The sequence below is a fragment of the Falco rusticolus genome, chromosome 6 (genome assembly GCF_015220075.1).
Source record: "Falco rusticolus isolate bFalRus1 chromosome 6, bFalRus1.pri, whole genome shotgun sequence".
NCBI lineage: Eukaryota > Metazoa > Chordata > Aves > Falconiformes > Falconidae > Falco > Falco rusticolus.
The window spans coordinates 38,220,664-38,248,506 of NC_051192.1; the positions used below are offsets into that span (position 1 = coordinate 38,220,664).

A 27,843-nucleotide genomic window follows, 5' to 3' on the forward strand; every position below is an offset into this window, starting at 1 on the left:
TTTTGTTTTATGGGTGTAGGTGGGTTTATTTGTGCTGTGTGATATTTGTGTTTAGGAAAATTATATTGTGTGTAAGAGAAGAAACAGCAGTAGCTGAATGGAACAGTGAGATTTGGGTAAGCCTGTTCATCAGTGTTTGGAGATGGGTGCAGAACACAGGGTTGATTTTCAAGCATGATTTATGTAGAAACTTAAAATCTATTAAATGACAGTGAGGCTAAAACTTACTAATAAATGTATCAAATGCAATAATTAAAATAAATCCATCAAATCCATGGATAAAAAAGAAGTTAATAAAAGTGATCAGCACCCATCAGACCAGTACCTACTGGTTCTTTGATAAAGGTGATCTTGTATCAAACCAGATTTTACTGGAAACCTCAAGAATATTACAAATGTCATTTTCTGTTACTTTAATTAGACCAAGGTAATTTGTAAAACTCTTTAACCAGGGGTGGGCACATGCACCAGACTGGAAAATTAAGCAAAGGGATGGAGCAAAAAGAGAACTGGTCTTTTTTGTTCTGCTACCTTTTTCTGCATGAAAACTGCAGATATTTTTTGCATCCTCCCATTACTAGCTTATCCAGCCCACTCTGCCGGATTTGCTTGACAGGAGGAAAACATAGTTCTAAATTCATTTGGCCACTGTATTTTTCCCCCCCCAGTTTTCTGTTCTTGCTGATTTACAAAGTCTTAGTTCAGTGAGTTATGAGCTGTTTGCCACAGCCTTCGTTCTGGTCTGTGCTTCGGCACAAACCAGAAAAACCTGTTTGCATGCTTTTTTTTGCTTTTTTTTTTTTTACCCTTGATCTTCCTCTCCCATTGGCAGCCACAGCTTGTACACATGCAGACAAGGAAGGTGGTGCCTACCTTTCATGTGGAAAGCTGCCTTACAAAAACTGGGGTTGCTTTTTCCATTATCCCAAAGCTTTTCTAGCTTGATGAAGCTTTTCATGGATCCTCCAGGAGTTAAACTCTGTTTGTTCTCCACGAAATGTGTTTAGGTCATCATTTAATTTTTCTTCAAGCAAAGGGAGGGTGTTTAAGTGTGGCTCCAGTCCAGCCTTTTAAATAGCATTTGTAGACTCTGGGAGATCTGCAGAAACCAGCCTTGTTGTGCAATTTAGCTTTTTGGACGCAGAAGCTTGACTGCTTTACAGCAGCTGCACGAGGTATAGCGTTAACATCTGTAAGACAGGACTAACACTGAGGCAGCAAGTTAGCGCAAAAACTGGACAAGTTGAGAAGAAGCTTTTCTTTCCATCTCCTTCCTTTTCCTCTTGCTTTGTGCTGCTGTTGGAACAAGAATGGGTCAACTGTGTGGACGATGCATGCAGCTGCTGCGGGACTTCGTGGCCTTTATTCAGAGGATGTCCTCCGACTTGGTGCATGGCATCAAGGAATGTTTAACTCTGATAAGCAAATGCTCCTGCTTAAAACAAAACAGCTGTAAAGCCAGACAGCTGTACAAGCCCATCTTGCAGCCTCACGAGAGGGTGACAGCACAGGAGTTTCTGCAGCATATTGAAACAGGTAAGAGGACTTGGTTTTTTTCTGAAGGGTTGTGAAAGAACAAGGACATTAATTTTGTGGGTTGAGAACAGATTGCTGGCTGAACTGCTCTGGCATGGCACGGAGCAGCTTGGTGATGATGTAGGAAAGGCAAGGGCTACGGAGTGTTTTCTTTGTGTATGAGACACCAAGGGTTCAAGTGGTGTAACAGTTGGATCTAGGTAGAAATGTTCAGCCACTTTCTTGCTCTGCCACCCCTGTTAATACATAACTTATGTAAATATGTTTCACAGAAGTGACTCCTAGTAATTGAAGTTAATTTTTCGAAGTCAGTCACTGAGATCACAAAGCTTGGAAACAGGCTGTACCAACACTGGATGCTACATGAGTGCTGAGCTATGAGCGGGGAAGTCACGGTGTGGTCCTCGCTCAGTTGTGTACATCCATGTTGACTGGCTGCAGAACACCTGAAGTTGCACGGGGGGTGCTGTATGTGGAGAGGGTCAAAGTCATCCTGTGACAAGCACTGTTGGGCTCCCAGGTTTCTAAACAACTAGCCTGCCTAAGGGTTTTGGGAAAACATTTTAGACACAAGGCTTGAACACAATCATGGCATTGTGCTTGAATCAAAGTGGATCCATAACTCCTCATGTATCTCCTCAGCTTTACAGGCTACCTACCTAATACCCGTTTACTTGCAGTGCCCTTTCTATCCTCTCTATGATACAACAGTATCAATAGGAAAACTTTTTTTATTTCACTCTTGCAGTCACAGACTATAATCTTGGATGAGTGTGTTTTCTCAGTTGTCCAGCCTAAAAGCATTCCTTGTCTCAAGCTTAGGTAGGGGCCATTGCTTGTTTGGTTTTGCCTTCTCACAGCTAATAGGGTATATTGCTTTAAGTTTAACAACCTTGGGCTAAAGCTACTATACAAAATTGCATACGAAACTTCTACTTTCAGTTGTGTGAAGGGTGTGGAACACAAATTACTATTTTACTTGCCATTTTGGGGACATAACACCGTCTTGTGAGGGGGGCCTTTTTTCCTTGGCGTGGCACAGTTGATGCTGTTTGAAATGACCTGTCGTGGAATAATTGCTGTGACGCTGGTTGTTGGGAACATGAGTGAATTAGCCTCAGCTGGTATTAGCTGGCATCATTACCCTGTGAATGTGGGGGGTTCTGTGCTGCTGACATGGTTTACTAATTTTTGCACATTAAGCATTGGCTAAATCCTGAAGTCCATATCCAGGATGGGACCACATCTTTCAGCTTGATGTACAGTGGAGATCTTCCAGGGCTGAACTTTTTCTTCCAAAGGCTAGCATGTTCCTGACTGTATAAGAGACTGTCTTGCAGTCGGTGGATTGGATGCAATGAAGGGATGGTCTGGAAAAAATGGTGACGCCAGAATGGCCCTTTGCAGCACCCACTGGTGCTTCCAGAAAAGGCTAAGTGTATGTTTTCTTGAGAAATCCTTTCCTTTCTGAGATGGGTCTTCAAAAGGCTGTCTTGGATCCTTAGGAGCTGGGGTACAGCAGCAGGGAGCCTAGAGCTTCTGTGACAGCAGTACACAGTGTGCTCTCAGGAAGGTTCCATTGTCTGTGGTAGGATATACATAGCACCCAGGAAGAAGAACCAAGATTAATTCTCTGACTGGCCAAATCCTGCTGCCAAGTCAGATGGTGGCAGGGAAGCCCCACAAAGAGAACCAAGACCCATCCCTCTTACTTTAGCACAGCCTGTGTATTTTATTCCAAGATGAAGCAAGCCCATCCTTCGTTCTGGACAAATTATAATAAGCAGGGAGCCAATATTTGGACAATTTGGGTGCAAAGAAAAACTTCACGGGTGATCATCTTGCTCAGCTGTTAGCTAAGGCAGCAAATGCTTGATGGTATAAGCAGGTGAAGATTTTGAGTGGCTTCTGCTTTATCACTTCCCCAAACAAAAATGCACAAGATATGTGTGATATTCAGACAGAATTAAACCACATGAAGGGATTTTTGTTTTTTCTCTAAAACCTTGTGCACACTGGATAGTCTTTCCCTTTGTGTGTATGGTTAATTATTAAACAAAATTGATCTCTATATGAAGTAGTTCTGTGAAGCCTGCTCGCCTAATCCTGAAGCTAGGAGTTTGCTACTCTTAACATATCAGCAGCTTCTAATGCCTTGAGATATTGAGTTTTGCACTGATGCATGAAAGCTCACACCCCTCACATCTCTTGCATCTCTATATCCCATGAGAGGTGAAGTAGCTAGATCTTGTTTACAGAGATATTTCAGTCTTTAATGCACTGCTTTAATCTATTGTCTGAAAATATATCTTAAAATTGTGTGCTCCACCGGTCAATTTATACTACATTACCTTTACAACAGTTTATACGATTGAGCATTGGTTCAATAGCCATTTTTTTTCTTCTCTGCTGCTCCATTCCACACATTGTAAGTATATTATACTTACAGAAGTCATGCACGACTGCTATTGCTTGATGGCTATCGCTGAACATCTGGTTTATTCATAGGGGAACTATCATACTTGAGAACAGGTAGACTCATGCTAGAAATTTGAGCCTGAGGCAAGCTCATTTGCAATCCATATTGCTATTCCCTGAAATCCTTTATTGTAATACCCAGGACAGGAGACACAGTGAACTTAAAAAGCAGTGAATTAGAAATACATAATCTTTCTATAGCTCATAAACTAAGAATGCTGTGTTCAGTAGATATATTTTAAGAGAGATCTTCTATGATTCAGGAGAAGATAAAGATTTTTATGGAGAACAGGAACACCTGCATTACCTTGAATAGCATAAAAGTGTCTAAAGGTTATAATTTATCTTGCTTCCACACACTAGCTCTGTGATCTTCATAAGAGGCATTGCCAAGGACAGGTTATTCCAGATTCATTTATTGCTTCTGCTCATGGAGACATGAATAAGGAGAGGTGGGCTCTGTGGCGGTGTTGCAGTACAAAAATCCTTATGTGTTTGTTTGGTTGTAAATTTTAATTTCTTTTTGTAAACTAACCCTTTTCAGGTGTAACTGAGTCTGTGCTGTCATTGTGTATCTTCAGGTTTTGAAATGTCACCACTTGGAAAAGACCCTCTGGAAGCCTTGAGGACCTTAGCTTTTTCAGAAAACCCAGGTTTACAGCAGTCTGCTGCCCTCTATTACTTGCATATGAGTCAGCACAGTAAGTTATCTCAGTGCTACAGAAAATTTTCACATAATTATAAATTATTATTTCCAACTGTGAAACTTCCTTTGATTCATTAATCAAAGTTTTTCCTTCGTGCTGTGTTGTTTGCTAAGGAAAATGGAAATGCTGTCATTGCCATGTGGTCAGAGTCATTCTGGGTTTTGCTGTGAGGAGATCTCTCTCATGATTATAAAAACTGTTATTTATGTAATTGTAATACTTCTGTAAAATTCAACAGAACCCAAAGTAGTTAAAAGTCAGCGTATACTGAATCTCATGAGAGCAAGACAAAATATGGTAGAAGGAGATGGACATAGTGATTGTTTAATGTTTTATATTAATTTTTGGAAGAGGAGAAAGCTCTAGAGGCCAAATTGTAGTGGGAATTTTTGAAGGAAACATGCTTCTTTGTCCCAGCTGTTCCATGGGAGCACTTGTCTCCTGGGTTAATTTGTAAACAGTTAGGAGTCAGCCTGGGTATGCCAAATGAAATCCTAGCAAGGGCTTGGGTCCTGCAAAAAGATAGAAATACCAGCAAGAAGCAGGCTGTGATTTGTTTGTTTATCTGTTTGTTTAAAATTTAATTCAGGGATAATATTCTGGCACTTGGCTTGATAGCTTTATCCCATGTATTTTTTGCTGGATAAAAGTGTAGATAGCCACAACACAAGGATCTGCTATGAGGTGGAATGACTTGTTTGGTAGCAAGGCATATTGCTTCCCTTCCCATGATGTTTTTGAAGTATTTGATTATTGAAAACCTTTTCAGGAAACTTGCCCTGTTTTGCTAGTAGCAAAAGAATTTAAATGAAGGGGAACACCACTCAGCTTATGTATAGTAGCACCTGAGGCTTGAGACCAACAAGAGAAAAATGTGACTGCGGTGAATGATGAAACTCCTGAATATTTATTCTCATTCCTGCAGTGACATCCCTCTGCTGTGGAGCATCTGGAACCCTTCTATGCCTTACTACGGTCCACTGACCTGGAGGTGCAGCAGATGTCCTCCTTGTCCCTTGTCAACTTCTTGCTAGAGGGAAATAGTGAGTAATTAAACCAGACACCTCTCTTCAGGTGAAAAAGTAACCTCTTCAGCCAGACCCAGACAGCAGGATGGCACATCTACACGCCCAGATCTACAGAAATCCAAAGTTGTGTAGGACAAATATTGTGTAGGACACTGACAGGACAGGTGTGAGTCCACTTCTGTCTACAAGCCACATAGATACTGGTGGCACCAGGATATACCAGATTCCTCCAGCTAGGTTATATCATGTGGCAAGAGATCTTGGCTCTGTGTGCAAATGCTGATAAATTATTCCCAGACTGGTGTAGGGACAGCTGTGCTATTCTCATTCTTGGATCAAGAGCCCACTGCTTACCCTTTCAAGCAACAGATACAGCTCTTAGAAATAAATCCTGCCTATGAGACTGATCATTTTCTTGTCATTTATTAGCTGGACTTTGGTCTGAAATTGCTTGTAGAGTAAAAAAAAATAAAATGAAATGTTTAATAGAACTCACTTGTTTCTGTAGCTAATAGGACAAATGTAATTGAGATAGGGTCTGGGAGCTGCAGATGAAAAACTTTCCAGTAAAGTTTATGTTGATAGACAGGGCATGAACACCCCACACCTTCTCAATGGAGTCCTTGTTGCATCTACTACTGCACTCCCTTGCACCTGGGCCACAACAGGTATTCCATCATGCTATCCCATAACAGCAGAAGACAGTCTTCAGTGAAGCTAGCTTTTTTCTTTTCTTTTTTTTTTTTTTAAAGGACCTTGCTGCAAATAATATCATGTCTCTATTTACAAGTGAAAAATAATATTTAAGGGGTAAACTTCAGAAGAAAAAGGGGTGGGGCTGAGTAAATTATGAACCTATTGGAAAGTTGCAGTTGTGCTTTCCAAAATGAACCTTTCTGGAAACAATTGCTAGCAGAAATATTTTGGACCTTCTGAACTAGAACCTCTGAACATCTCTCACAGGCTTTTATGAGTCTGAAGAGGAACTGAGCAAACCAAGCTAGGGACTGTGAGTGCCTTTCAGGCTGTTTCCATCTTAGGTCTACTTGCATAATCATAATATAGGCCCCCAAAGCAGTCAAAGGAAGATATATTCTTTTCACAAAGGCATTAACTGTTTAATTTTCTGTTTGTCCATTTTTTCTTGCATTTATGAATAGTTGACAAAGAATTAGTTGTCCAGATGGGTTTACTTGAGCCAATTCTGGATCTGCTTGAGTCAGAGGATCCCACTGTCCAGTGTAATTCCTGTGCTTGCACCATGATTTTGGCTGTTTCAGGTGAGTGTGCTGTTCTTTCCCTTTATCCTCTGCGGTGAACTCATTCAACTCTTACCGGGTGTTTCAAGCTGAAACAGTGAAACAACCTATTTGCAGTTGGCTTAAGAGTCACAACATGCAGCAGCAAGTTTTGGTGTTCCACATCATAAATTCAGTCTCTTGAGATTCCAGTTAAGATCTTTTTCCCAGTGTTTCTGACTTTCATTCTCTCGTGATTACAAACCTTTTTCTGATTTCCAACCTAAATTTATTCATGACCAGCTTATCTTAATTACTGTCTACACTGGCTTTTGCTTCAGTAGTTCTGCCTGTGTTGTGTCTATGTTGATGAGGCTTCTCCATTTTACTAGACTGAAAAAAACAAGCTCATTTAAGAATCCTCTTTTAAGTGAGGCTCCTCCATTCAATTTCATAGTCATTCTGGGTGTAAATAACACGTCCCACAAATGGAACATAGCCATTGCATCTGCTGCTTTGTAGTACCACAGACCTCAGGCATTGTTAGAATCCCAAGATATACATAAATGCTGCAGGAGTTCCATTTTGACTTCATCTCTTCTGAAAGAGAGATCACCAGAAACGTGCAGTATTTCAGCTGGGGTATCACCTGTGTCTTTTATTATGGCATCCAGGGAAATATGTTTGGTGGTACATCTCATGATAACACTTGCTTTTTTTGTGATTGCATCATGGTGATGCCATCCTGCAGCTGACTTAGTCTTTTTCCTCCTCTGCTGCTATTTCCAGCAGACACCAATTAATTAAGGGTCTGCAACAAACATTTCCAAGTGCGCATCCCCGCATTTTGTGCTATATGGTTTCATTTTCTTTCTGTTGCTTGTCTTCTAACTTGTCTGTTGTTTGTAAAATATTCCAGTCCTCCACTGCATTGACAGTGCTGCACTCACACTTTTGTATTAACTTTCTGGTTTAAAACCAACTACAAGTCCTTGTGGAATTCCACTTGTAGCTGCCTTCCAAATGGTCATTCCCATTCAGCAAAACTTGATGCCAGCTTGCTTTTTGTAAGTTCCTTATCCATCATGTACTACTTGCATTTGTCACCAACTTCTTTTGCTTAACTGTATTTCAAATCATGATATAGATGTTTTCCTAGCATCCAGACAGATAAGGTCAACCACACTTACCAAAAGAAAGGTTATCACGTTAGTCTGGCTTATTCAACCTTTCGCAAACTGTGTAATTCTACTGTACAAATTGTGTAAAGGCCCGTATAAAAGCCGTGAATAACATTTATTTCCCTTCCTGTAGTGTTTATTCCACCAGTTTCCCTCTTCAGTGTGGGAAGTTGCAATCAGATCTCCCAGGAGGCTGAGAGAAGCATGGTGAAAATGTTACTTCCTCATTTAAGTATTTGTATTGCAAAGTGGGCTTGCATAAGCAGGATCCAACTATATCAAAGTGCTGATTTGCATTTTATCCTTTTTTCCTTTTTTTCTCCCAGGTTTGTAAACACTTTTCCCTTTGAAACTTATTTTTAAGCATTGCATATTAATACGGTCAGGTTGAGAACTCTGTATACTACATTACTTTGTATAGAATGCAAATTGCCTCATTTAAAGTCTAAATTAGGCATGACATCATTAAAATTTTAGGTACCTGGCCCTAGAAGGACTTCTTTATGTATGGTCAGTGAAGCTATGTCCCTAAAGATCTATAGAGAGAGATCCCTTCACCTATTTTTAAGCAGCCCACAGAGAAAGCAAATTGTTTGTGGACCTAAGGGTGTTCCTTGGTTCTGAAGGCACCCTGGCCCTTCTAGATACCTGTCTTTAACCCAGGGTATAGGGAACCCTCAACCACTCCAGATCCAATCCACCTTCATCCTCTGCTGAGGGCAGTCACCTGATGCCTCTGCACACTGCCTTAATTGCCAGTGTACTTCTGAGCACATGTATTTCAAATGAAGCACCCACGGAACTTTCGAACTAGATAGGAAGGCATCTGCTGAACACAGAGGTAGGCAGTCCTACAAGTGCGCAAGCTGGACTGCTGTCTGGGATTTGATCAGCGTTGAGGATCTCTGTCCTGGTTTCACTAGGATTTAGATAGGCTGGATCCATTTATTTCTTTTTCAGACTATATTTAGCTACCACAGCAATGAGAGTAAAGCAAGAGGCAATTCTCTATAGAGTTTATCTTAATTGTAACTCACAGACTCTGGTATCTTAAAGAGGCTGCTTCAGAAAAGTATTCTGTTCAGTTATGTCCTTCGAGTGAGCCATTCGTGCTTCAGAGTGGTTTAAAAAAGATAAAAATGGAAGCACAATCAAAAGTTCTAAATCCAGGAAGGGTAACGTGTCTGAATTCAAGCATTTGTGGAACATGTTGTGTGAAAGAGTGAAGGAAGAGGCAACATCTGAATTCTCAATCTTTTTACCTCTCTTCTTTACTCAATTAATGAGAGTTTACATCACACCAGGCTGGTTTCCATCAGTTGGAGCTGCAAAAAAGAATTTCTGCTTCCGCTGTGGGAAACAAAAGAACAATTTGCAGGCTGATTAGATTGAAGAAAGGCTTGTCTACAAAATTGACCATAATATTTCACCAGAATAATAGCTTCCCACATGGAAAAGCTATTTTTAAATACATGAGTCTTCCCAGAACAATTATTTTGCTCAAAAATTAGTGTATTTTTTTTTCAGAATAAAAGGTATTTCTTTCAGTATAAAATATTCATGTGAAGGCAGAAGAGGACTTATCCTGGAATACTAAACTGATACTGGCTGAACTATACTTGAATAAATATCCTGGATTATCTTGGTGTGTCAGTTCCCCAGTATAGACAGGCTGCAGGTATAGAAATAATGACTTTATTCTCTTAACTCTAAGTTAGTTGGCACCTGAAGAGTTGATCTCATCCAAATACCTTTGCATTTCTTGCTTTCTTCTGCTTCATGTTTCTCTCAGCTAACTTCCAGAGACTGGCCATTGTTTAAACTGTCTAGAAATGTAGGTAAATGAAGAAATAACTCAGCTAAAACTCCTGTGGTCTTCAGTGGCATTTTGGTTCATATAAACAGCGGAAGATGTAGACAGTGAACTTTGCTTTTTCTTTTTATAAAATAATCTGCAGAATATTGTGACATTAAGATAATTTTTTATTGGTCTAATTCCCATTTAAATCTCATCAGCTTCAAAGATCATAATGGCCAACACTTTATTTTTTCAAAATTATGCCACTAGAATGCTTATAAGATACAAATACAGATAACATATAGAAGTAAATAAGACAGTAAAGGGGAGAGGACCATAGCTGTCTCAGTATGGCAGCAGGTTATTTGTTGCAAATGTTTTGATGGCCTTATGGTAGAGGGGTAAGAAAGAGCATGGCGGGATTCTCTTCAGTATGGCACAGCTGAGGCTACCTTCAGTAAGTCCAAAACAAAAGGAGTAGAACTAAAAGCAGATTTTTTTTTCTAAATTGTATTATATTTCATAGCATAGTATAACTTTATCATGTGTAGTATACTTATATACACTGTATATAAACATGCTATATAGCATTTTATAGTATATAGTTAATTTTATAGCCTTATTTAAGTATTACAGGGTGGTTTTTTCCCCCTAGTTTTTCATCCAAGAGTCTCAAGGGACTTTGCAGATCTTGTCTGAATTCTCCCTGTACCTCAGGATGTTGAATACAACTGTACAACTTAACACACTGCCATGCAAGGAAGCATCACCACTTCAGAGAAGCATCATCTTTTCAAATTCCAGTGGTTAAATTAGATTCTGTCTTTAGAAACCACTGCATTGCCTGTAGCTGTCAAAGGACTGACACAGGCACGCTCAAAGAGAGAAACTGTCCCTGAATGTACCCTGCTAAGTTAATTCCGTTTTACCTGCAGTCAGTTACGTAGTTTGTGGTTGGCACACTGTGAGTATCTTGATAGACATACCAGGAGTAAAAGGCAAGTATGGCACTTCACTAACCTGTCTAAAGGGACTTACGGTCCTTTTATTTTAATCATCCCAGTCACATAACAAAAGCATTGAATCAGCTGTGATCGATCTATGGCTAATTCAGAAATCAGGAGTTAGTTTCTTGCCCATTGAGCTCTTGGAATTTTTAACAGTTTCTTTTGCGCATGCAGAGAAATTTTGATATATACCAAAGAGTCAGAGAAGTGAATGCTGAAGAGATCTAGTCTTCTAGTTGTCCTGCTCCTGGCTCACAGTAAGGTGGATTTTTTTTCTTTCTTTCTTTTTCTGGTTCTTTTCTCCAGAGTCCAACCGAGAGGCTATTGGCGCTGCTCGAGGAGTTACACCTCTACTGTCTCTTGCCAATTCCTACGATCCTAGAGTCCAACAAAATGCAGTTGGTGCTATTCTCAACCTCACACAATCAGGTACTTTCTGACTAATTCTTTATCTAAAATTGCTGAAAGAAAATTTCTCACTGGTAAAATGTAATTCAGAAGGGTTAAGGCAAGAATAAAAGCATACCTGAGCAACAAATTATTTCCTTTGCGCATGGCATTCATGTTGATAACATAGGCTGATGATTTAAGTTTGGCCTCTCTTTAGCTAATACAGAGATCCTTTTTGGCTTAGGACCACAAGAGAAAGGCTTGATTTTCAACTCCAACAGGGCTAATGTGCAAGCACTTAAATAATCAGTCAAAGAAATAGGAAAAAAAATCACTTATTAAAGAAATAACTTGGTCTAAAAAATCAGCAGTACATTTGCTGGTACTTTGAAGCAATCTCAGAAGTTTATCCAACAAGGTCAAGCTCTAGGAAAGTTTGGCTGTTATCCCTAACAGTGTTGGAAGATGCAAAATATAACAATTATGGGCCAGACATTAAAGGCTCATTGGGATACCTGCCAACAGCTCTAGCAAAAGCCCTATTTGGTCCTCTGCAATACTATGTGCACTACCATACATTAACTCTGAAACAAACCAGCATTAAATCTCACCTATTTAGATGATATATCATTATTCCACACCGCTAAATGATGCAGTTGTCAGTAATGTGTCTTATCTCTTTGTGGTGGCAGGGAATGGTTGGCAAGAACTTCTACAGTTGACTATTACACTTCTGTTATTATTCAGAGTTTTAAAAAGTTGTTTTTTAAACACAGAAATCATGGTGAATATCATACCTGAGTTTTTTCAGCTTCTGTAACAATGCAGATTCTCAGAACAGTCTTTAGCATAAAACCAGCAAAGGCTTAATTGATCAGACAGCCTGCTAGCCATTTTGCTAAAATGTCTGCACACTGCTATATTGCACAAGCTCTAAATTACATACTCTTCAGTCACACTGATTGGCATATATTTGGACAACATTACCACTCTCTAGAATCCAGTGATTGTGCATATCCCTCTTGGATGGTGCCTCCAGATGAGAGGGTGGGAAGGGGAAAGACACCCTAACAGCACTTTTTTTTTTTTTTTTTTTAATGGCAGAGAAAATCCAACAGGTCCTATGCAAGGAAGGAGCCCTACCAATTCTTGCTTTGCTGCTGGAATCTCCTGACTCGGAAGTGCAGGTATGGGTCAAACAGGTCAGATTTTTAAATAGTAACTGTGACTGTAAGGAGAGCACAAACCACAGCATGTAGAAATGAAAAGGTGGAGAGGAGGGAAGCTTTCTCTGGAGAAGTGGGGAAACATGAGAGCATCATGGTGAAACTCAGATCAGTCAGATAATGTAAATTCAAATAGCTGAATTTGTCTAGCTCCACAGGAGAAAGTTTGTGATGCAGAAGTGCATCTGCTAGCACAGATGAATGCATGCACACAGTTGTTATGGGTTACCTTCTTGTGCCTTTCAGATCATCAAACAAGTTGCAGACAGGCCTCTTCCTCTGTTGTGGGGTTTGTTGGGGTTTTTTTGCATCCTGACTTTGATCTTCCACTCTTAAGCAATGTTACTAAGTGTTCTGAGAGGCATAACTTGCAAAGATTTTTTTCTTATTATTGGACATATCTGGGAAATCTTCCTATTTTACACCTACCACAGACACCTCTTTGTGACTCTGCCTACTTGAGAGCTGCTCATGGTTCAGAAGTATGCTGATGAAAAACTATGAAGCAGAGTTGCAAACCTTAAAATCCACTAGTTCACTCATTCAGTCCTCTGAGTAGTACAGGATTGTTTCCTCCATTGGTTTTAGTTCTCTCTATTCAGATTTCTTTTAAATGTCTGAAGGGATGGAGCCTCTGAAATTGTTTTCTGCAAACTGTTTCAGCATTATCAACTTTCTGTGAGATTCATCTTAAAATTTCCTTTTCTGAAGTTCAACCTATTTCTTCTAATTATACCTCCCTGGTAATATATACTCTTACACATATAATCCTCCCTATCATTACTGTTTAAATCCTCTGCACATGATCTTGTGGCCTGCTAGGACAATGACTACATCCAGCTTGAGTAAATAAATGTAAACATGTAATGCAGCAGATGCAGATGACCTAAGTTAGGTGCCAGCAGCAGTGTTGTTGCAGCAGCACAGTACATTCCCAAATACCCAGGGTCCTGATGGGTTTGTACAACATACAGTGCCACAGCATGACTGTGTAGCTATACAGATTGCATCACTTTTTCTAGAGGAAGCCCACCTAGGCTGTTATCACATCTACCCAATAAAACACCCTTTAGATGAAAAAGCACTTTATTTTCATCAGCTCTAGATCTGAGAGTTTCTGCAATTTATTTTTATTCTCTTATAACATGTCACTCTGTGACCTCCTCCTCTCCCTCTACTTTTTTCTTGGCTCTCTGCAGTATTACAGCTGTGCTGCCCTAGGCAATGTGGCAGCCAACGTTCAGCACCATGAAGCCATGCTGAGACCTGGCAACAGATTCCTGCTGCGGACACTCATCTCTCTCCTATCCTCTTCTGTGGACAAGGTAAAGCTGTAGCTTTCTCTTTATGTGAAAGGCATCACAGTAGAGCTATAAACGGGCTTCCAGTTTCAGTTTTGCACAATTCTGCTCATCTGCTGTACAGGTGCCTATGTGGCATCTTTCCCATGAGAAAAGACATATATTAGAAGATGCATAGCTTCTACAAGGTCAGTGCATGGAGAAAGAGAAGGGAAATCCTTCCACAAGTTGTTCCACAGCCCTGGACACTTCCCTTAGACTAGGATAGTGTGTATTCTTTAAGCTTGAAACTAAATGTGTGAAGTTCTTTGACCAGGCTTTCAACTACCTTGGATCATTATTTCTGCAACAGAATGTATCTGAAGCATCTGTTATGGTACTTCTTTTTTTCTTTTTTGGTATCCATAACTTTGATTACATGGCTTCAAAGAATAATATCTTGAAAATTTTGCTTTGTTGGGAACCACACCAACTTCAATAAGCCACAGTACAGGATTTAAAGGGTGGAACCTTAAACGCTGTGTAGGAGGGAGGTGAAAAAAGGCAAAGCAAATGAGCCAGATTCACTCAGTTTTCCTATTTTATCTGACATTCTAAAATAAAGCAACATCTAAACCCCATTGGCTTTTCCTCATCAACAACAGGATGACTGACACTAGAGGAAGTTGAAAAAAAAAGTCATCAAAACTCTGGAAAAAAAAAATAATCCCAAAACTTGTTCTCTGAAGATAATGTAATAGCATAGTAGTGCTGTCACATTTATTTTGTATACAATAACCAAGAACATGCATTACTGAAACGCTCTTTTTTCCCCCTCTCATTCTTTGTTTTTTTCTTCCCCCTATTTGGCATAAGCAGGTTTTAAGCCAGGCATGCGTTTGCCTAAGGAATTTGGCTACCAGTGGTAAGCACTATCTTTGAGATAACCAAATCACACTGTTTCTTTTTCTTTCTCTCGCTGCCTTTCAGAGTGAGCACAGTGGGTGGGGAACCTTTCATATTAAAAGCAAAGCGATACCCTATTTTTACATTTTAATTGGGTGTTAAGGGAAGAGGGAGGTGCAGTGCATACACAACTAAATCTGCCTCAGAGCTCCCAAGTAGGGAGAGGAAATATCTGGACAAAGGGAGAGAGACAGCAGAGGTGGTCTTATGCACAAAGCCTTTGCAACTCACTTAAGTTTTTCACCCTTCCATGTTTCCTAAGCATTAAACCTGAGAAGGACAGAAAGTCACCTGGAATTTCTGCTTGAGTGGGGACCTGCCTTCTCCCAAGGCATGAATCTGTCTATCATTAAATAAAATTTTCTTCTCCCAAGCATTTGTCATTCTCTTAAAAAAAAATCCTCTCAAATGCCCAAGATCTGTTTCTATGGCATCCTTGGGAGGTGAAAGGAGTGGACTGGCATGTTCAACACTAGAGCCCTAGGGTCCAGAGCAGGGTTGTTCATCTAGAAAATGTAGAGGTGCTTAATTTTCAAGCAGTCACAACTTCGGTGGAGCTGGGAGTGAAGGAGCTGCTGCACTGCTCCTTGGCATGCTTGAAAAAGCCCTGGTCTGCTTGGCCTTTCAGGACTGCTGCTCCATCTGCAGGCTTTGGCACTTGTTTTAGTGCTCCAAAGCACTTGTCGAGGTTGAAGGGACAAGTGGGGTATAAGGATTCAGGCAGTATGGCTGATCTGTTCCCTGGCTAACCATAACTCTGCAAGATAGGTGGTGCTTGGGGAGGTCTTCCCGTCTGTAAGACCTTCTTACTGGGTCTTATGCCAATGAAGGAACCAGAAAATTCCCCTCCTTTCTTCTTGCTGAAGTCCAGACACAAACTGAAGGGTGCCCAAACCTACGTTCTGCTCTCAAGCCTCCTTTGGCAAAAGGAGCCAGAACAAAGGAGGGTTTGTATTTATAACCGAACATCCAGCATTATCCTAGCCCAAGGAGACGGCAAGGTCCCCTCTACACTGAGGCACAGACAAGTGTTTGAAGTTGGGGCCGGAATGCCTCCTCATGGTGCTGTGAAGCTCCCTGACCTTGGTTGTCTTCCCAAACCAGCAGACATCCAGGCTGAGATGGTTGCTGAGGATGTCCTGTCCAAGCTGCGCTCTCTCCTGGCATCTGGCAGCGAGGACGTGTGCCGTGCCTCCATCGCTCTGCTTTGGATACTGTCTCAACACCCACACAACCAGGTAGGGGAGGTCATTTCCCAAGACCAGAGGGGAAAGCGTAGTTCTGGCCACCACCTGGTGTCATGCTCCATTTTGGCAAAACTGCATACAAAAGGCATTTTGAGAATGACCAGTAGGCTCTGTGAGACTTCCCAACCCTTCTGTCACCTGCCCAAAGTAATGAGGTTTTGTCTGGTGCACCTCTGCTGTCACTAACTACCTGAGGAGCCTACCTGTTGTGAGCGGGATCCAAAGGATCCTGTAGTTAATCAGACCGCCTGTAAGGGGACCAAGGGAAGGGTAGAGGAGCAGATGGGTGTCTGACACCTTGGGTGCATGGACACTGCATAGCATCGTGAGGGACCGTAACCATAGGGGCAGCTGAGGAAGTTATTCCTTGGTAACAAAGCTTCACACTGAAAAGCAGATAAACCAATTAAATGCGTGCATTTAAAGTGCATCAGTGCAAAATAAAGTGCAAAAAAACCCCTTTCTTACATGGACAGTTACTTAAGAGTACCTTTGCATAAATTCAACATCTTTTAAATTTGGATCGAGGCAGAAAGGGAGGTGCATACAATTTGAAGTCCTGTCTGCCTTTAGCTAATTCACTAGGACTTTCCTGTGTCTCATCGCATCTCAGTTACAGAACGGTTCTTTTGCTCATGTTCAGGGTAAACACCACCATTAACCATGCAACACTATGCAAATACATGAAGAAGTCTGACTAGAAATAAACTACAGCAAATAAACAAAACAGGCATTCCTTCAGTACTTTAGTACTACAGTACTAACACTGTACTTTCATCCTCTCCGCGTAAAACCGCAAAACCAGTAGGTAGTAAACTGACAAATTATTATGATTTTTAAATGTGCTTTTCCATTACAGTAATTAAAAACATCCTGAGGAACATGGATATGAAATGGTTTTTGATAGGTAGATAAAGCAAAAAAAAAAAAAAAAAAAGAACCTTTCCTGCCATGTTGCTTTAAGCAGTAGTGACAGTCTGAGTAACCACAGCTGGGCTTAGGGGCTCCTCCTGGCTGAAATATGCTCAGCTTGATTTGAAATTTCCTCCGGATATTGGAAGCCTGATGTCCTTACATCTCAGTTGCACGTACGTAGTTTTCCAAAGGCACTGTGGGTTTGTAGGTTTTGTGCTGGCTACATTCGCACCAAACACCCTCATTGCCTGTCAAACTGCCTCATGCAATCAAAACACAATTTGCTCTCAACAAGCTTACAATTGAAATACATTAAGTTAGTTGGAGGCTATTTGCAGGGTAAAAATGTTACTCGGTGTGAGGCATTATGCTGGAACATTGTCCCCACCCACATTTGCTTTTCTTGCCTCCGAACACCATTTGCACTTTTTGTTCTCCCTGCAAGGAGCATCCACAGCTCCCTTCCTCCCCGATCCTGAAACGTGTCCTTACCAGCGCTTCAGCCCCCCAGCTACAAGGGGCACATGGCACCGTGTCAGTGGGAACAAAGGTGTTGGGAGCTCAGTCTTGTTACACCAGCAGTGAAACAGCCCATCCTGCACGGGGGAACAGGGTCAGCAGCAGGAGGCTGGAAAGCAAAGCATTGCCCTTGGGGGTTTATTCTCCAGTGAGAAGTATTCGAGTCTCCAAATTTGTTTTAGTGAGCAAACACGGCTGTCCCTGACTACTGAATGTTGCTGCTTTGTGCAAGTGAGCCCTGGGCACTCTGAGAAGAGGCTGACCTCTCCTCACTCATATCCTGCCTCCCCACCTCCAGGCCGTTTCTGGCCTGTTTTTCAAATCCTTTCAAGGTTTCTTTCTCCAACTCGGGCTGAATACTCTGTGAGTGAAAAGAGGGACTTCTCCATGGGAACAGCTGTTGGAAAACAAACCACCAAACAAAGCTAATCTTTACAACCAAGTCAAGTGAGGCTTGAATTATTACAAATACTACCGAGGATACAATAGGGCAGAATTCATCTGCCCTTTCGTTACCATGAAGCAAACCCCCAGGAATGCTTCACAGGAGCTCCTCTCCCTGCTTAAGCCTCTTCTTTGTGATCCCCTGGCTGGGCTGTTGAACGCAATTCCCGGCAAGCACTTGAAAACTTCCCTCTTGCAGGGGGAACTTTATTCAGTTCTCCCAAGGACAGCACAACCCTGAAACACTAAAGAAAGAGTCAAGTGTTGTAAGAAAACAGCCATTTAAATCATACTCCTTTGAGCAAAGACCTGGAAGTCAGGATGGCAGGCATCCGTCTATTCCAGATGATGCCACCGATTTTCCACTCCAGGTACAAAATAACTTCGCATTCCCATCTCGCTACCTGGTAAACAGGGGATAATATTAATCTTGGCAAGAAAACCCTGGATAAGGGGTACAAGTGCAGCATTGCAATTGTAAGTGCAGTGGCTGCTGGAATGCTTTTCCTTGGTGTGCTTTTTTTGTTGTTTTGGTTTGGTTTGTTTTTTTTTTTTTTTCTTTAGTCTTGGGCGAGGTGAGATCAATATCCATCTGAGCCACCAGATCCATTTTTACTCAGTTTTCTCATATTTCCTTCATGCTGTGCGGGATTGAGCCAGAAAACAAAATCTGGATCCCAACCATACGCCAGCCAAAAAAAGAGGTTCAGCAAAATTTAGAGTAATATCACTTGCTAATGTAGGTCCTAAATAAGTGGAAGAGCTCGGCAGGGAAGTCATTATATATTAGAAAGTTCATTTATAGTCCGTAGAAAATTTCCTCCTCTCAGGCTGTAGCAAATCAAATAAGGGTACTGTTAGTTGATGGGATTATACAGAAAAGAGGACAGTTAGTCCAGAAGCATAGAACAGTCACCGATGGTAATTTAACTGGATTATCTAAAATTATATTATTTCTTCCTTTGAAGGGAAGCAAAAATAAAACCAGAGAAAATGTACAGCTATATCTGCATATAGGTTTCTTTAAATGCCCTGAGTTTAGGCACAGCACTGCCCTTTCCATCTATTTCATGTTTTATTTTAGGATTGCTGGTTGTGACAGTGCTTAAAATGAATGTACGTGAAGATGTCAGCTGATATCAAAAGAAAATAAGATGCACTTTTGCAATTCAACCTAAGTGAAAGCAAGATGCAAGCTAAACTAATTCTTAAAGACATCTGCCTTTCAGCACTGCTTCAGTGATCCTGACATTTCACAGGTTTCAGAATTATGTGATTTTCTCAACTGTATATAGTAGCAATGATTTGTTTTGTCTTGAACACTCTCTCTAATTGAATAATGTCTCAAATTCTAATTTCTAAGTAGCAAAAATAATATAGTTAATTGCTAACAAATGTAAGAATGGTATAAAGAACTCAAAATTCCTAAGGGAAAGAGGCTAAAAGAAAAAATGCTCCCAAAGGGAAATCTTTTGCTTTTAACTGCAGACCCCACCCAGAGCCTGTTGAGATCAGGTTTCTTTTATAGAACAGCCGTGCCTCCTTAATCCACACTGTTATTGAGGAAACTACCTGGGCAGTAATCCAAACTCAGAAGATCTGATTCAATTAATATTAGTGGTGATTGGAGGAAGACCACATTCCCAGAGAGAGGGACTCAGTAAAGTCCCTCTAGAATATCCATCAGACAGCAGATAAATGTATTTATAAACTCGGAAGATGCTGTTCAGAACGTGTTACTAAAGTGATGCCTGATTACAAACTGATCTAAATATACGGTCCATTATTGTAGGTGAGGTAAATTGCCGAGGTACTCAAGGACACACCACTGCTGCTACTTCACTGTGTACTTTTGCCTTTCACACCTACCCTGACCACTTCTCCTTCCAATCAGGATCACACATCCTTCCCCTGACTACCGACAACCTCTGGGAAGCGTTTGATACAAACGAAAGTAAAGTACTGGAACCGAAAGACTCCAGCTTTACATAGCAAGTGCTCTGTAGATCAGTGCCAGTCAGTAGACCATGTTTTGAGAGAAAAAGCACTGGACCCAGCTGCTACACCATTGGTTTAAATGAGCCAAGTAATGCTTTTCTTTCAGAGCTAAGATCTGTCTATCCATCCACAGTTGTTGCATTGTGTTGTCTGTACTGGATGTAACTGAGATACCAGTTGCTCTTCTCAGGACATTCTGGCATGTGCGGAGCTACTGCAGAGCCTGGGGATGCTGCTGTCAGCACACAAAACAGACCCTGTGATTGTTGGCCATGCTGCTTGTATCATCAAAAACCTGAGCCTTTCCAAAAACAGACAGGTAGGTACCCAGTACTTTTTAATGGAACTATACCCTGGGAGTTTGCACTTATATTTACATCAAATCTGCATTACCCACAGAAAAAAAATAATTTTAAATGAAACATACCCCAAGGATACTCTACACAAAATTGTCTGTATGAATAAAAGGACCTGATGTGCCATAATGAAAGGGGGTTTTACTCATATTTTCCTAAAATAATACAAAAATGCTAATGAAAATAAGAAATGTCTAATTTTTCCTATGAATAATGTGGTTACCTAATTTGAATAACTGCATCACAGGTATAAAACATACTTCTAGCAAAGACATTCCATACTAATTAAAGAAACCATCCAGGAAATGCCGAGGTTTGTTATAAACTGAATCCTTATTTCCTAACTCCTACTCTTTGGCTGCCCTTAGTTATCCACTTATGGTGTTCAACACTGATCTAATTTCACTGCCAGTTTTTTTTAATATAACCCCAGATATTGAATGTTCATTTTTGCTGGTTGGCAAGATACTAATTGTGCTGAGATGCTACGAAGACCTCTATTGTTGACTTTGCTTCTAACGCAATCTATATCAACGGATACATTTCCTTTCTCCCTGCCTTTTAAGAGTACCTTGATCAAACAGTACCACTAGTAACAATCAATACTGGGGGGAAAACCCAACCCAAATCCTTGTCTCTGCCTTGCCCCACTTTCTAGTACACACTTTTGGAGACTCAGTTCCTTTTTTCCTCTTTGTTCATGATCCAATTACCATTAGTTCCAGAGATTTAAACTAGCCAAAAGGAAGACTATTTCCAATATTTTTTGTCACTTATACTAAGATAAGAATTACATGAATTTCTGATAATTGTGAAATTCATTTTTGCAGGGAAATAGATTCCCTCTAACTTGACAGCCCAGAGTAAAAGTAGAAATGGACCATCCTTTCCAAGTTTGCTTTAAAAAAATTGCCATATTTGTCACTTAAAACCTGTGACTGTTCTGTTATCAACAGGAAGCTGGTTCACCTTCATAAAACTTTATAATGTATAGAGTACCTAGCTCTCACTGCATAAGTGAATCCACAGACATGAGTAGGGGTGCCAGGTTTCCAGGGTCATTTCTAAGGAACCATCCCTAAAATACATGAGTCCTTGGCACAAGAGGGAAAAAAGTTTTTATACCAACAGGACATGAACAGAGTATGGGAGCTTGAAAGGCAGCAGTCTTTAATCCAGCTTCAACCTCTAAGCAGCAAGTTAAAAAACTACAGCATAAAATGAGCACACAAAAAATGACAGTGCCTTTTGTTGATAGACACCTGAGCTCCCTTATGGAAGCGTGAGCAGCTTTCATTATTAGGACCTCCCAGAGAGCCGATAACTTTGTGATTCAACTTCACTATAAGCAGTCACCTCCAGGTAACTCATTCAGGACTCATTTCTTGGTCTCATGTGTTTTTTATCCAGGTCAGCTACAGGCTAAATCTCCTTTCTGTTTTTAACTTACTCTTTAAAATATATATCCCAGTACAGAGACGTGCTGTCCAACACTACTTTTAGCATAGCAGATTCAACCTAAAAAATAATGGATACACAGAAATGTTTAATTCATAACATTTCTCTCCAGAAACAGAACTCACCTTTGCTAGTGAGAGGTCAGCTCATATTTCTGCAGATGAGAGCATTTCAACACCAGAAAGTTTTCAAAGCCCTGGAGGCAATAAAAGAAATAGAAAAATGTCCACGTTTCCCAATGCTTTGCCCTGTAGCACTCAGCTTATTCACCTCTGCAGCAAGACTTGAGCAAATGACATCTTAATACTAACATACAGCCTGCTACAGCAGCAGTAGGTCAGGGAAGTCTCTGAGCTCAGAGTGATCTGTGATCGTGAGAACATCCCACAGAGCAAGCCCTGAGAATGCCTAAAATCAGGTGATCTCTGAACAATCCAAAGTGTTTGCACCTGGTGGTTGTAGCTCTGGGAGGAGATGTCTCCATTATCGATGTTTTAGCCCTCAGTATTGCTTAGTTGGTCAGTGCTTCTGAAGTCCTCAGACACCACTAAAACATAATGGAAGTGCTAAACGTGAGTCTCTTTCTTGTTGCAGAGAATCACTGAAAGCCCATGTGTTGAAGGTCTTCTCCAGACCATGCTTTCTACCAGCATTCAAGAAGACTCGCTTTGTTATGTGACATCTTGCCTTGCTGAGCTAGCAAAGCAAGGTAGGGAAGCAACCCCACTATAAATAACTTAATCTGAGAAGTGTATGTATCCTTTATTAATCCTAATGATGATGAAGCACAGCGGGTATGTACAGCCCAGGTCTTTCCCTTTAAATTCATGGAGAGTTTTGCCGTAAGCTTCAAGAGGTGCAAGATCTGACTCACTGGCAGGACACATGGGCTCCATTGTTAGTGCTTGTTTCTGTTGAACTGCTTAAAATTTTTTATTCAAAATTCTTTGTGCTGAACTTCACTGCTGTGTGCGGCCTGTCTACTTTACTTGTAATGCCACCCAGTTTCTCCAGCTGAATTAATTTCACAATAGCAGGAACTAATATAAGAAGAGAAAGACTAAAATACAACATGGCTTTCTCTTTTAATTTTTTTTTGCACATAGATTTTACAAGAGATCCCAGATTAGCACCTGTGGAAGGTACGGCTCTTCTCATGGCAGAGGGGATCAGTGTAAATTTTCCCAGCCTGCTCCAGCATTGGATACTCTTTGTTGAATTTTTCATCATTTGTATCTGTTTTAACTGCCATGCAACTGGTGACATGTCACATTCAATTTTGCAGGAGGTGCCCAGCAGCTGCTGGGCAGACTGAGCCCACTAAGCAAGAGCAGATCTCATTCACGAAGTGATTCATCCATTCTTTGAGAACACAAAGCCAACAGAATAAAAATCCATCAGCCTTTCTATGAATTACATCTGTGGCCCTAGCTTACTGAGAGCATAACCTCAGGACACGACCCTTTTTTACAACCTAAACATACTTACTGCACAAGTTCAGCACTTATTTTGCTTCTCCAGCTGCATGAAGGGTTTCCTATTTAGGCAGTATGGTTTCTGGCAGACCTCTCACCTTCATTTCTTCAACACTAGACTTTCAGTTTACAGACTACTCTCTTACCTCTCTGTCTTCCAGAAGGAGCCATGTTACGCATGGTCCAATGGATGGATGAACCCTTGACAAAGTGCTTAGTGAGACTGGCTGGCCATCTGGAACATACCGAGCCATCCTTCCATGCTGCCTCCATCATCCAGCACATGATAGGTCACGGTAACTGTCACACAGCATTAACTGTGCTTTCAAAGAGATTTATGGCTGGCTGGAGTGAAATGAGCCTTTTACCAAACGAGTTAACTGTCAGGCACCAAGCAACCTTTACATTCCTATAGCATCCTCTGTCTGGTGTCTACAAATTTGTTAGCATAAAAGCACTCGCAGTCACCCTTCAAATACTCATAACAGAGTGCTTGAGTGCATGAGAAAGCCCAGGGATGAAAATGGACCATAAATAAAGATCTGATTCAGGTGTTTGTTGCCTTCCTCAAGCACTACCATTCTGCAGGTCTAGTCTGTAGCCAGTTCTGAAGTCCTTAAAAACAACGTAAGTAGGAAGGTGGGCAAGTGTAAAATACTCCTTACCAAGGGAAAGATGAGAACATGTTTCAGACAAGAGTCATCGTTTCATCTGTTTGACCCTCCTTCTCAGTGTATCCGAAGTGATAGCATTCCCCACAGATGGGAGCAGAGGTTGGTAGAGGCAACTCCAATGGGGTGGTTGTGTTCCAGAATTTTAGTTCAGCTCTGTTCCCTGACCAGCAAGAGGAAAGCACCTTACTGAACCAGACACTGCTGTTACCATTGTAGACTAGATTAGCGGGAGCAGTGAGGTGGCTTTTAAAAATGCAGCCTGTTTTTTTAAGTTTCAGTGAGAGAGAATGAAAAGAACATTATTTTTACCTGCAGAAACAAACATTACATAGCTTAATATACTCATCCTATGCAGATGAGACTCTTTAAGACTTGCAAGAAAAAGGTGTTCAGATGATTCTTACCATGGTTTCTAGAAAAGCATGGTTAGATTTTAGATGCGAGAGAAACTGAAGTTTGTGATGAGTCTCCAATAAGGGAAAAACACAAACCTATTTGAGTTCTACCATGGAGGATTTGCAACAGGGCAGACTGTCAAGTAGCGAACAGAGTCCAACAGCACAATCGCGTGATGGATAGGTTAGCACATCAGGCTGATCAGTCTGTCAATCAGCACGCACCTCGCACGAGGACCAGCTTCCTGGCACAGCAGCCCACTCAGCGTTTTATTTACCTGAAGTATCAGCAATACCATTAGAGGCTATAGTACATGGAACTTCTTTGCTGTTCTTTGCAGTAACATTGGTTGTAGCTGAAGGTAGGCAAGTCATAATGACCTGAAATGTTATTACAAAAATCAGTTTTCATAATGTTTTATTAATCTCCAGTCATTCTCCTGATTATGCAGAAAAAACAATGCTTTTGTTGAAGTGTCACATCGGAGATCTTCAGGCCTACCTCAAGAAATTTCTTACCCACCAAGAGATCCGCTTTCAGCAGCTGGGCATCTCTACGTTCTGCAGACTGCGGGAAGGTAGGTCCTTCATGCTGGGATGAGCCCCCAGCACGCTGCCAGACGCTGCCTACTCCTGTCAGTGGGAAACAGGCACTGCATTGTAGCAAAAATCACGGTGCTGGGCAGCTTCCTCTGGGGACTGGCTCGGTTCACTTAAGCAAACAGAATAATCTCAAGGGTAGCCGTTACCTTACCTGTTTTTAAGTAACGAAGAGTATAACGGTCAAGGCAGCATATTTTTGTTTGTTTGCTTTAAAACCAAAGGCTTTCTGGTCAGCCAGGAAACAGGACATCACGTACAGATGTTGTTATCTAATATAAGAATGTCTGGCACTAGATGCAACCTAAAAGCTTTTAAAATATAAATTTAGTTTATTTTGATAAAGCAAGCAAACAAGCAAATTGCATGATTAGCTGGTATTAAAGCTGAGAAATCTCACATCTCTTTCCTACTTAACATACTGTTCCTTAGTTTTTCTTTTTCCCTTTTTCATTAGTGTTTTTTGGTTTTGGGTAGAAGTTGAGTACAGATGGGAGCTGTAATATGGTAATAAATGTATATAGCATGTATCTTCACATACGTAGAGCCAGAGCCTGCTATATTGATAGGCTGAATTTGGCAAACTGAGGTTTAAATGTCTGGACCAGGAGAATTTAGCAGCAAACAGTCTTGAAGGGTCATAGGGATGAAAACTGGATTTGTATGTGCTTTGTGTGGTAGAAGAATATTGCTCTATACTTTACACTGTAATAAGAACCATCAACTGCATCTAACCTGAAATACAAGCTTTCTAAGCACCTGCATTAAAATACAGGGGGAAACAGCAGATTGCCTAACACTTGTTTTTCCTCTTCAGATCCAGAATTTTCATTAGCATTCAGAAAAAGCCAAATAGCCAAACTCCTTGAGCAAGTCCGTCAACAAACAGAAGAAACTCAAGAGCTCCTTAGGGCAGCTATTTGCCACGAAGACAGTTAATATAAGCTGGATGGCTTATGACAACTTACGAGGTCCAAGAGCCTGAACTTTCAGAGAAGACAACTTTTTTCATTGCTTCCTATAGTTTAAGTTTTCCTGTTACTTGCAGTTTCATCATACAAAAGAGATGTTCTGATAACAAGAATCAGAGCAGGTCAAAAGACAATCCCTTGAACAAGGCAGCAGCCTTGGCTGGCTGCTGAAGTGTGCTCGAGAACTAAGGCTACATTCCTTCCAATGGTTTGGAGAACACCTGTTACACTTGGTTAATCTTCCATGGTTTGTTTTTGTTTGCTCACACCTCTGCTCCTCCCCCAAAAAACCCAGTGTTTGTGAGGTTTTATCATGTTAACAGGCCGATTCTACTCAAGAGGCACCTCTCAAGTACACACGTTACTCTGCATTCATCTTGATTTTGTTTCTGTTTCATGTCCCTTATTCCAGAACACACTCCAGGGACTTGACTTTAGAAAATCATAGAATTAACACATAATATAAAAGCGGCAAACAAATATAACAGGTTACTACAGGAAATAACTGCTGAGGGACAACTCGGAAATTAAAAGAAATTTGTAAGAAACAAGAATAGGGCAAGTGTTAAGGCTGATCCTTGCCTGCAGTGCAGGCACTACTCTCCAGCAGAAGAGCAAAGGCACGCTGAGGCAGGTAAAAGTTGCATACGTGTTCAGAATACAGCAGCTACCATGCATGATTTGGGTGAGATGTGTTTGAATACAGAAATCTGCATTCTGCAAATGGCACATTATTTCCAAAGGTACTTGCAACAGGGTAAAAATGAACATATTTGGCAAAATTAGGAATTGATACTATATTTTGATATTGATACTTCGTTTTGAAAGGAGTTAAAGGACAGAAAAAAAGTAGTAATATGTTTAAATTCAACTAATTTTCTTATATATATACAGGATACTGAACAACCTCCCCTTCCCCCTCTTCCGGGAGGAAAGAGGGTCTCACAGATCTTTTAGCCAATCATAACAGTATTTTTGAGGGGAAAAGAAGTGTAGCACACAGCCTTGAAATTATGGGGCACTACATTTTTTAATGTAGGTGTTAATTGCAAGAGAACAGTAATGTCTAATAATCATCATCTGTTACTATTCAAATTTCATCTTTGATCAATACACTTGTTTTTAAATAGAAGAATCCTCCTGGAGCTTCATGTTCAACTGGCTGGAGTACTGAAATTTTGGAACTACTCTTAAGGCAAACATCTGCTCCCAGATAGCACCGTTTCTTATGAAAACATTTCAGAAGAGTTTCCTGTCTGTCATGGTTTAATGGACAGGTAAAGCAGAACCCGTGCACACATGCAAAGCAAAACAAAGAATTCCCTTGCTACTTCCCATGGGCAGGCAGGTGTTCAGCCACCTCCAGGAAAGCAGGGTTCTACCACATGTACCAGTTACTTGGGAAGACAAACACCGTGACTCTAAACATCCTCCCTTCCTCCTTATTCCTCCAGCTTCATATGCTGAGCATGACGCCATACGGTATGGGATACCCCCTTGGTCAGCTGGGGCCAGCTGCCCCGGCTGTGCCCCCTCCCCACTTCTTGTGCACCCCCAGCCTCCTCGCTGGTGGGGTGGGGTGAGGAGCAGGAAAGGCCCTGGCTGAGTAAGCACTGCTCAGCAATAACTAAAACATCCCTCTGTTATTAACACGGTTTCCAGCACAAATCCAGAACACAGCCCCATACCAGCTACTGTGAAGAAAATTAACTCTACCCCAGCCAAAACCAGCACATTGTCTTTTGAGCTATTTCTGACCATGGTATAACTCTTACGTGCTTGTAGAGCTTTAGAGCTGCTACTGGATATGAACATGGAATAAAAGATTAATAATAATAATAAAAAAATAATTCTGTCAATGAAGATCTCAACATTGCATTTTACTACTGTGGCCCAAATCTCTAAGCTTAGCTTTGGTGCTTGGGGGAGGCATTTCTGTTAATGATTCTTTTCAAT

General features: G+C 40.9%; 1 protein-coding gene across 1 annotated transcript; it reads left to right on the forward strand.

The window, feature by feature from the left end:
* Nucleotides 1–1,262: 1,262 nt before the first annotated feature.
* On the forward strand, nt 1,263–27,471 carry LOC119150101 (vacuolar protein 8-like). Its single transcript, XM_037392317.1, has 14 exons — nt 1,263–1,536; nt 4,596–4,723; nt 5,653–5,764; nt 6,910–7,029; nt 11,280–11,402; nt 12,468–12,550; nt 13,789–13,914; nt 14,749–14,794; nt 15,940–16,073; nt 20,149–20,277; nt 22,367–22,481; nt 23,409–23,543; nt 24,769–24,894; nt 25,734–27,471. The coding sequence occupies exons 1-14, from the start codon at nt 1,311–1,313 to the stop codon at nt 25,853–25,855; spliced, it is 1,725 nt and encodes a 574-aa protein (XP_037248214.1). The 5' UTR covers nt 1,263–1,310; the 3' UTR covers nt 25,856–27,471.
* Nucleotides 27,472–27,843: the final 372 nt, after the last annotated feature.

Excerpts from the sequence above, each read along its gene's own strand:
- LOC119150101 (XM_037392317.1), top strand. The coding sequence starts at position 1,311 with ATGGGTCAACTGTGTGGACGATGCATGCAGCTGCTGCGGGACTTCGTG. Across the intron at positions 1,537-4,595 it reads TCTGCAGCATATTGAAACAG|GTTTTGAAATGTCACCACTT; the intron begins GTAAGAGGACTT and ends GTGTATCTTCAG. Across the intron at positions 13,915-14,748 it reads TATCCTCTTCTGTGGACAAG|GTTTTAAGCCAGGCATGCGT; the intron begins GTAAAGCTGTAG and ends TGGCATAAGCAG.